This window comes from Acanthopagrus latus, chromosome 2, assembly GCF_904848185.1.
Source record: "Acanthopagrus latus isolate v.2019 chromosome 2, fAcaLat1.1, whole genome shotgun sequence".
Lineage (NCBI taxonomy): Eukaryota > Metazoa > Chordata > Actinopteri > Spariformes > Sparidae > Acanthopagrus > Acanthopagrus latus.
In genome coordinates, this window is record NC_051040.1 from 20,778,480 (window position 1) to 20,789,509 (window position 11,030).

Sequence of the window (11,030 nt, forward strand, 5' to 3'; positions counted from 1 at the left end):
CTATTGTAACAGACAGTAGTCTGTCTTCACACATCAGCTTGTGCTGCCAACAGTGATTTGACCAACAGTACTTGCTGTAGTTGCATGTGCACACAGATCTCATTGGTAACAAGACACCATTACAGAGATTTCCATGGTTAGCTCACTTTTAGTATAACCTCCAAACAGTACAATAGTTAAGATAACTGGGTAAACTGCTGGCTTTTTGTATAACCTGTAGGATCTAAGAGCCAATAATCTGTCTATCCTAAGCAAAGATACATCTGGGCAACAATTAAATAAGAATATAAGAGATCACCAATAATCAGCAAAAGATACAGGAGGCTCAGCATCATTATGAACGGGGTTTTTTGTGTGTCATATGCACAATAATGTCTAAAACATGCTGGAACTAGCAAGTGTGTTACATTTGCAAAACTATTCTTAAAACTTCAAAACAGAAGGTCAGACTGGGGTTGGCACCGCTGAAAAGGTTCACAGGATATCAGCTGAACATAATTTGGACTGGCAGATAACAGTTTTAACTATCCAAGGCCCAGAGAAAAAGTGGATCCCAAAATACTGTATTTAGGGCCCAATTGTTGTGTTTTTTTCTGGTCTGGAAAACCAATTAAAAATTGAAATGTAATTGGGGTAAAAAAATAAATAAATAAATAAATAAACAGAATTGCCCCTGGAGATGCACAACGTGTATCAGGCCAATAAATTATGAATGGGGACATCTAATGGGGACAACAACAAAAAAAATGTAATTATTCTTCTTCTGAGTCCTAAACTATTTCAAATGTAAATAATACATAATACATTTGGTGTCTGTATTTAATCTTTGTATATTGCTATGTTTATGTTTAAAAACATTTACAATTATCATCATTATTTTCATTATTGGAAAGAAGAAAGCATCAATATACCAGGTGACTCCAAACGCTACACCAATCTGCCAGTGAGTTTGAAGCCTTTATTTTTCATACCAATACTCCTTAAAGAAATCCCCCGGTTATCATCATGGTAATATCTGTGCAAAGAATCATATGAGCTTTTGGCACCATATGTCTCAACCGAAACGTTTTGCACTTAAACAACAAAAGGACCTCATTATAAAGTGCCTGCAAGCAAGGCACTGTTCTAGCAGACTTCAGAGAGTACTAACGGTACTGTGTTAGGACTGAGAGTTGAATCTTTCCCCTGTGTGTGTGTGTGTATGTCTAGGTTAACACTTCCTCCCACTGCAGCTCAGGTCATTGCTGTATCCATCCAGGGTCACTGCGGTAAATATGAATGTGTTTCAAGGGAGCGATTTAAAATAGGAAATGGAAGTCCTGTTTGCTCTATGAAGTAAAACTCAACATAGAAAAACTGCTGATGAGTGAAAAGTAACCACTCTTGGTTCTATTATATCTTAAGCCTTCAAATAATGTCAACTAAAATTAATGTGCCTGAAGTTCTACACAGTGCATTTACTGGAGAATTTCCGAGAGCACAATTGCAAGGCATAAGCTTTTTGTAAACTTTTGTACCTGAATGCATGACATAATAAGGTTGTTCTCAAACTTGTACCATGTAATAAGCATACACTCCCACGCTACCTGCACCACAATTAGCTATTTGTTGCGGAGAGCAGCGTTCCTGGCTGCTAGAGAGTCTCCAGATATGGACACTTGATAGTGAAGAGTGGTAACAACAAGAGAAAACCGTCATCTCAGTAATAGCATTGCTATGGAAACAGTATGGAGGCGTTATGTGTGTGGGAAAAAGCAGCAATAAAATAACACCAGGCAAGAATAAAGATGCCAGATGGCAACCAGGCAGCATCTGGAGGAACCAAGGGTACACGTACACCGGTTACCTTGGATAGGAAAGTGTTTGTGTAGTGTCATGAAACAGGATGTGAGAGACACACTGATCTGCCAAACATGGATAAATTACATCTGCACAGGGGATGTTTTAAGGAAAGTACGTTGCACAAATGATTCAGTTAGTGTTACGGTCTTAAAATCAACAAGTTAACAATTTGAGGAACACATGTCACATTGGAGACTAGCACAGAAATGGAAGATAACAGCAACAGAGGTTTATTTAATGATTTTACCCATTAAGCATTTAACACAAGCTAACCCCTTTAGTTGTAAGGGCATACAATGTCAGATCAATTCCAGGGGAAAAGAAAAATGTATCCTTGATCGAGACAGTTTCTCAACACCCAGAAAAGAAAGTCAGCCTTTGACATAATACAGAAGTAGGAGAGAGCTGCACTCATGCAGAAGAAACTGAAAACCAATTTGCCCTTGGTTTTTTATTCTGTGAATAGTGTTTTGACCTTTATGCCACTTTTCTAACAAAACACTTTTCTTTTGGTGACACACACCCTCTCTCCTACACATAGACACACATTTTTGCTGCAGGTCTAATGCAGTTTTGTTTGCATTGCAGAGAAAGACAACTTTAGGTGAATGTTATGTACTGAATGTGTTTTTATTACTTATTTATTGTACTACTCCTACTACTACTACTACTGTATTACTAATCTTTGGCCACTAAATTCTAATCAGTTCATCCTTGAATCTTTATTTAACAACTTGTCCAATATCTGAATCTCAACCATAAACAACTCACCAAAATCTGACCCCGTAAAAATAAACGGTCCCAAATAAATTATATTTCTTTGTACTTCACAGTTGTCACCTTCAAAATCTTCAAGTCCTACCTGAACCCCATTAAACTGAAAAGAATTTAAACCAACCCGACTGGATCACATTTAAAATATGATGAACCAGAGGACCCATGTAATTGGCATTGATTGCTGGACTTGGAAAGAAATCGTGCACTGCAGTATTTTCCAATATGACATATTATCTAGCAAGACTAGGCTGTCGGTCATGTTGCTCTTTCAGGTGCTACATTAAATTTGGTGCACAGTGGGGTCACGCTACATAAACCCCTGGAAAAAGACTTGGTTGGTTGAGCAGGTACATGTACAGTAAATTGTGGCGTAGCGCTCCACAGAAAGGACCACTTAAATCCACAGTGCCTGTTAAAGGGCAAAGCCTGTGTGAAATAGAAAGAGGTAAGTTCATTAGTATGAACACGATTCCTCATACGGCTCACTGTCCTCTCAGTACTGCTCTCCAGTTCCAGATACAAACTTTTTGAGAGAATTTAACAGATGGTGTCTGTATAGTTCTGTATGTTTGTGCTTGCTTGCATTCACCAGTATGCACAATGATGTACATGTGTTCTTACATCAGCCTTTTATTTTCTGTAAGAGGGACAGAAAGACAAAGAGCTCAAGAGACAAACAGAGTGAGACGTAGATTTCATGTTTAATCTACCAGCTTCGGTGAGTTCATCACTTTGTTAATTGGATTATATCAAACACCTGTGTCTAGTCTAATGTGTATCTCCCTCTGCTCCAATTTCATGCTCTAATTACTTCATGATTACTGGTTGGGTAGGTAAAAATCTACAGTGTTTGATACTTTCACTTTGAGTCTACGTCACTTTCTCAACATATAGTACAAGATTACAGTTCACTTTACAGAGAAGCTGTAAGCTTGGCTGTGGGTGTCGGTGATCTTTGCAGCCTTTATTCTATGGATTTATTCGAAATTGAACTGTGATAATAACCCATTGTACAATATAAAAAGAGTATATAATAATAAGGGCTTTAAAGCCTCTATGATTAACCCACGTAGGTGATTTCCATTATTTGGGCTAATTAGACCACTTCTCAAGAATCTAGGTGTGTATAGACTGAGCTTGATTGACGTCTCCCTCAATCTCCTGTTTTTGTTCTCCTGATTTGTTAGGATGGAAGTAATTACATATATAAGCACATAGATAGCAAGTGCACTGTATAAATCATCTGCCATTTTTTGGGGTGTGAGATTTTAGCTGTGACTTTTAACTCCTGTAGATATTAAAAGCAGAACTTTTTTTTTTTAAATGGTAGCCCTTGTAGAAAAATTAATCTCTTGTGGCACTTTGTAGAGAATGATCATTAGTGGAATTACCTAAACCATAAAAGTGTTGAAATGAAACCACTTGAAGATAATGAGAAGGTGAAGCGGTTGTATGAAGGAGCACTCGCCATCCTGCCAAACCATTTGGCTCTTCTGATAAGTGCTTTACTGTGGGAATACTAATCATCGAGGTGAGACAGTGGACAGTATCGCTAAGATTGAAAAAAAGTCCAAACTTGGAAGGGTTAGGGATAAGGAAGGGTCATAAGGAAGCTCAAAAATCAGGAAATCTTGCCATTCCTCTCTGTGTTTTAACGTCAATTATAATATTCCAAGATAGAGCTGCAACGATTAATCACTATATCAATTATCTGTCAACTACTCTGATGACTGATTCATCAGTTTTAGTACTTCAGTAATAGAAAAAAATATAAGAAAAAATCTCTGATTCAAGCCTCTTGAATGTGAATACTTTTTGGTTTCTTTACTCCTCTTTGTCAGTTAACTGAAAATCTTTGGGTTGTCAAAACGAGACATTTAAGGACGTCTTCTTGGGCTTTGAGAAACACCGACAATGACCAAATAACTTATCGAGTTAAGAAAATAAATAACAAAATAATCATCAGTGAAAGCAATCAATAGTTACAGCCCTAATCCAAGTATTCCAAAACTTTAAATTTAAAAAAGATGATCGTGCAAGAAATGGGAATAAATACTGTAAATGTGTGTACTTGTGTATATGTACTCTGTATTGATTTATGTGTGTGTGTGTGTGTGTGTGTGTGTGTGAGCACTTGTGTGCAATGATCTAAGCTCAAGGGATTCCCCATCTCTCATGTGTGCTGACAGAGAATTTCTGCACCACATCCCATGCCATTTATCATCTCTGCAACACACAACTCAACTCAGATTTACTGACTGCGTCTGTGTGAAACAGGTAAGATTGCTTCCATCAGTATCGCTTCCTACAGTGGCGGTTAAATCATCTTATACAATGTTACAATGGGAATACCACAGAGACTGTGCAGCAAATAAACGAACAATAAAAACATGAATGAAAAAGATTTCAGCTATATTACTGTTTTAAGATAGTTAGGTAACTAGAAAAGACTAAAGAAAGGACAAAAGAAAGAAAGAACAGAAACATGCAAACACAAACTGTTCACTGATTAAGATATGACACTTGCCATTGAAAGGCAAGATAAAAAGAAATGTTTTGATGCTGCTTTTTAAAGAAGTGCGGGTGTGAACATATCTCAAGTGCAAGAAGGCTAAAAGCAGCTTTACAGGATTACAACATCACAACAGCAAACATACCAAGACTACATGACTTGAGAGGTGTGAATTATAGCTTTTAAACATGTCACATACAAATCAGATCGCTCAGCAATTATGCGTTTTGGACGTCACTGCAGTGATTTTAGGACACATGTGGTGCCCTTTCTTTTCTTAGTCCATGTTCAAACTCTGGCTCAAGCATTTAGATTAAGTTTCTGGAATAAAAACATCAGTCAGGTGATAGAAGAGCACATCTGATATGTAGACTCGGTTGCTGTTAGCAACACATAACTAAAGCATGAATAAGCATGTGATTCTGTTGCTGAGTAAATACTCAACACATTAGAATGAGAGACTGCAGTCACTGGCCACAGATCGCTGCATTTTTGCTGCATTGCTGCACTGAAGCCACAAAAAGCACATAACTGTTACTCATGGGTTTTTCGATTTATGAAACTACTTATTGAGTATTTGCACACAATGCTCAAAGAACATTGCTGTGCTTCACTCTACTGACACAGTGTTGTCCAACACTTTTTGCAGTGTTTATCAGTGACAAATACTGCAGTAAAGTCCACAGTGTGTGTGTGTAAGCTGCACTATAGTCCTTGCAGTATAGTTCCCATATCCCACTCTTTGTCCTCTGTTCTCTCACCTTTCCTCTTTAAATTGGCCTTTAGGGAGACTACAGTGTATTACCCTTTCATACAAAAGATAGCCCTGCACCCGAAATCACACATACTGTACACCGCCGTACACACACACACAAACTGGCAAGGAATCAAGCTCCACTCCTGTATATTACAATCTGGGAAGACACACACACACAAACACACACAGAGAAAAGACAAGAAAAGTGCTGATCCGAGGAAGCATAAAGTTTGCCTGCGTCAGAGTATCAGCTTAGTGCTGTGAACTAAGTGGAGATATATGGTGACACTAAAACTGAACGTATATGGAGGTGTATAACTAATGACAGTACCGGGGGGGGAGTGGAAGAAATAAATAAAGATTAAATGATAGAGAGAGTGGAAGGAAGGAAAGAAGAAAGGAGTGAGCTGTGAAAAAATACACATATACACACTGGGAATTTGAAAACAGCAGTAAGATAAGAAAAAAAGCTTAGAGAGAATTGGTTTAGAGGCACTTGGGGAAATGAGAGAGAGAGAATGATGAGAACAAAGAGTAGGGGTTGATTGTTTATCTGTTGAAGGAGCTGGCTTGGATTTTTTTCATGTTTTTTATTGCCCCCCTTGAGCCGTGGTTTGAAAGGTCTCTCTGCAATCCACAGGAAGGGACACTCCGCAACCAATTCCACCATTGCATCGCACTGCAGTGTCTCTTGAAGCGATACAGTATTTCACCCTGCTCAAACCTTTTTCTCCTCTCTTGGCACACACACAGTTATCTCTGGGAGCTTATGAGCAATTGACTTTTATGTGCTCTGACTCTCTGCCATCAGCGGCGGGGCACAGGCATTCGTTTTGTGCCCTGACAAATATTAAACAGTGCACAGATAAATAAAATATCAAGGTGTATGGTGCTACACTTTCTGTTGTGTGGAGGTGTAAGTTTGGGAAGTAAATGTTGCGCTAAACACTCACTACTGTTAAATCTACTGTTGACAAGTGTTCCTCTCTCTCACACGCACACACAATGAAATACACTAGTAGCAGTTTTTCGTGTCCATTTACAAAATGACAGCTGGTCCACGGCTCCCCCTGGTGGTGACAGCACCGACCAGCACTATTTAAACAAATTAGACACTTCTTATCTATCTGGCTCTCTTTTGATCCCTCTCTTCATTTCCCAAGACTCTCATTATGTATGCATCTCCTCACTGCACCTCACTCGCCCGCCCACATGTACCATATAACTGTTAAACATGTTTTAAAAGTGCCTTCCCCCCTTGGCGTTCTTCACATGCCCACGCTATTACCCCTCATGTGCACTGCATCGTCATTACAAATGAGGTATTTAACTGCAGCTCTTATCTTATCAAATGGTTCAGTCTCACATCCTTGTTACAAACACTCGCACAAACCTATTAGTGAGTCCTTGTGGGAGTTTCTAATTAAGTTATATGACTTGTTCAGACCTCATAGACCATCATTATCAATCATGGTACTTTGGCTGTGGTCTGATTTGGCTGCAAAGTCACCTTGAACATCAGCTAATGCATCTAAAGTTCAAAAGATGTATCTGTGAGTGTGCCACAAAGCTGAAGTTGGCACAGCAACTTTCATTTTTACAAGAAACAGCGTAGGAGAGTAAGATAAAGCTCCACTGGGGCGTTATCCTCAAGCGACCTCATTGAGCCTCAAGGAGAGCGCTGCCTCTTAAATAACCGCTTATCAGCCCTCATCAATAATGGACAAACACCAAGAGGGGGGATAGAGGAGGCAGCGAAACTTAAAGACTAGAGCGGAGAAAGAGTGAGAGATAAAGACGAGGTGAAACAAATACCTTTGTCTTGATGGATTATGATGTTTTGTCCTTATTTTCACGGTAAATGAGAAGTTAAACAAATCTGAAGGAAATGGAAGAAAAGAGGAAGGATATGAATCAACTTGATGAGGCACATACTCCACCACCCTCTGATTATATTAGGAGATCTTTGCCTAACATCCCAAGGCTCAAATCTCTGTCATTCACAGATCTAATAAAGCAGAATTGGACGCACAATTGTTTTTCTAAAGCTGAATGAGTTCAAGAGGCTGTTCAGCAGAGCACAGCGACTGTTGACTCTGTCCTAACTGGGCACATCCGGCCTGGCATATCAATAGGACAAAATGATGCCCTATTGATACACACAGTCAGTTAGTACTGACACAAGAGAAACACCAGAGGTCTGCGACTGAAAAGACTCTTAGAGTTACAGGGCTGTGTGTGAGATTCTCGAGGATTATCCAAAATGTAGAGCTGATTTATTAATGAGAGTCATGTTTGAGAGTCAAGCATGCATTAGCTCACTCAATAGCCAACTACTGAACTGGTGATGAGTGTGTCAGGTGTGTGAGTACTGGAAGCCTGTGTCACATTAAAGAACTAGATTCAATCTTGCTTATACCAGTATGGAAACAGCATTGACTATTGGGGGACACAAACCCACATTTGTTTTCACCAGAAATATATTTGTACATTGTACAATACATTTGTTCTGTCTGTCTTGGGTTCATAGGGTTCGTGTTAAAGTTGAGGCTTAAGGTTAGGGTTTGATGTCTCACAGGGTAAGCTTCTCAGGGAATTAAAAAGTTAATTAAATGTCCCTAGAGTGACATTTGAACAGTTAAAGTGTGTGTAGGTGAGAGAGGGCAGGAAGTGCATAAAATGATCAATCATTAAGATTGAAAAAACACTAATTAACTAAAGCTTCTCTGTCTTAAAGCCATCCAGCAGTCCATACTCCTCCACCTGCTCTCAAATGAGCATAGAGATCTCAAATACAACTGTAATTGGCATAATTTCAGGAATTTACAGTCAATTAAATAATATTTTGTCTTTTAGAGATTAAAATATTTTGATTATAAATCAAAGGATAAGTCTACCTGAAAATGTAAAGTCAGTCATTGTCTTCTTACTCTAGTGGCGGCAGAAAGTCTGGTAATGTTTCATAGTCCACAAAACAATTTTGGGGCTTCACAGCAAAACAGCATTGTAGAATTCTCCAAAGCAACAACAGAAGGTGGAGACTGGTTTTGAAACAAACCAAAAAAAGTATGAAAAGGCCCCATACATCTCATCCAAATCTCCTGAAGCTTCAGGGTCCCAAATTAATTCTACAAGACATTATTTCAACCCTCAATGTGTGGCCGAGCTCATGCAGCCACTTCAGGGGAGCTAAACAACCACAGTGAAGCTTTTGGTTTAAGACATGTATTTGTATATATATGTATGTATTTTCAAATCAATCTGAGATTACAGGAGCTGCCATAGTATTGGATCGTGCCAGACAAGCTGTATGGGGCCATTCTATGTTTGGTTATTGTTTTAATGAATGTACCTCAGTTGTTAAGGAGAATGCTGCAACATTGTTTTGCTGTTTTGTGGACTACTTCACCCAAAATAACTTAGATAATTACTGAATTTTCAATTTCAGATGAAATGCTCCTATAAAGTTTATTACTCAATAAAGTTCAGTACTCATTATACAACACAGCTTAAAAATACAATAAGCAACTACTACTGTATACCTTCAGCATAAATACAACTAAACCGAATATTAAATAAGCAAAGCGGTGGGAGCCCTCAAGTAAACCAGGCAAGCAACAGCAACAAGCTAACAAAGCAACCACCAAGTATGAGCCATGGCGGGACATTTAACCAGCAGTGAAACCACAGAGTATAGAGACAGTTATGAGACAGACAAGTCAATAAGTTCCGACTGTGTTTTACTCACATGATTTGAAGAGGCCATTCTCCTTGTGGTTTTTCGAGTTACCATCCCACTGCACTCCACACGTGAACTATATCGTGATGCTCTGTCTCAGGACTCTGAACTGTTAGCGGTCTTCAGAGCTAGCTTAAGTAGCCTAACTTACAAGAGCTAGAAAACTTGCTAACTCCCACTACGGTTTATTTAGTGAAAAGCGACTACTGTCCTATGCGTTTAGCCTTTTCTATTCACACTCTGCCAGTAAAATACCAGTGGCGACTTCAGAGTACAGTTGTGTTGTAAATGAAAGGACGTGAACTTCACCTGGGCAGGTGCTGACGTCTGGGTCGTATCAGGCTGCAATCCCGTTTTTCACCACACAGAGTGACTCACATGCACCAGCCGTTACAATCCAGAGGGGCGCTGTTTCACCAAATTGAAGAAAGCCAGTGATAACTTTTTAATAAAAAACTATTCTTTTTACTGAACGAGTCGAGAAAAACTAGAGTTGGGAAAACTGGAGGAGATTTTAGGAGGAGAACCAGGGGGGATAAAAGGTAGTAGCACAGACCACTCTCCCATCTCAATGTCACTCTAAAGAAATAAGCCCTCTGGAGTACAACGTGTAACTTAGTTGGACACGTTATACCATAAAACCCCTGGTTAAAGGGCTTTTCCCATCTTTTATTTACAGATTAGGTGCTCTCTTTCTCTCCGTCCAAAGTCATTTATTACATGACTGGTTCTAAGCCAATGCTGTCACCAGATCTTTGTCGGTCTGATACCTTGCGTGTAAAGCCCATGACACTTTAGCGCACCCTTACAGGGCTTTTAATGTAATGGCTTCAGAGCATTCATAATAAAAAGGCCCTAAAGAGGTACTTATACTGCTGTATTCAAATACACATGGAAATTCGCAAAAAAGATTTATCTTACAAACCTGAAATTATTTTGATAAAGTGGCGCTTGAATTTATTTTACAACACTTGTGTGTTTCTGTCTCTTTAACTCATTTACTCATAATGATGAAAGCACTTTCAATGTGTATTCAGATAGTTGTGGTAGAAACGAATGGGTTTCGATGCAGTAAAACAAACTTGATTAGTTTGTAGTTCTATGTATAAAACTGACACACAACCCATCACACAGACGTTTCTGTGACCGCCTGACCAATTAAGTATTTAGTGAGGATCTCAGCTCCAATGTTAAATATTCACTCGTTTTCCAAGATGAATAAAGGATGAGCAATTGACGCATTTATCTGCACACGTGTGCATGTCTGTGTCTGACTGCGTGACAGTGTGTGTGTGTTCTGCGAGTCACTTGAGTGCACGATTTCGCTCACTGCTCCTCAAGTGTCGATCTGTTACAAACTACAGCTTCATTAGGCTCTGATTAAGAATACGGACTGACACATA

General features: G+C 39.1%; 1 protein-coding gene across 1 annotated transcript in view; it reads right to left on the reverse strand.

Moving 5' to 3' along the window:
- The window catches only part of kcnab1a (potassium voltage-gated channel, shaker-related subfamily, beta member 1 a), a 103,722-nt gene extending 93,792 nt beyond the window's left edge, over positions 1 to 9,930 (reverse strand). Inside the window, exon 1 of the mRNA XM_037072187.1 lies at positions 9,637 to 9,930. Coding sequence (XP_036928082.1) covers positions 9,637 to 9,638 — 2 coding nt within the window. The 5' untranslated portion in view covers positions 9,639 to 9,930. The remainder of the gene's footprint in view (positions 1 to 9,636) is intronic.
- Between the last annotated feature and the right edge of the window lie 1,100 nt (positions 9,931 to 11,030).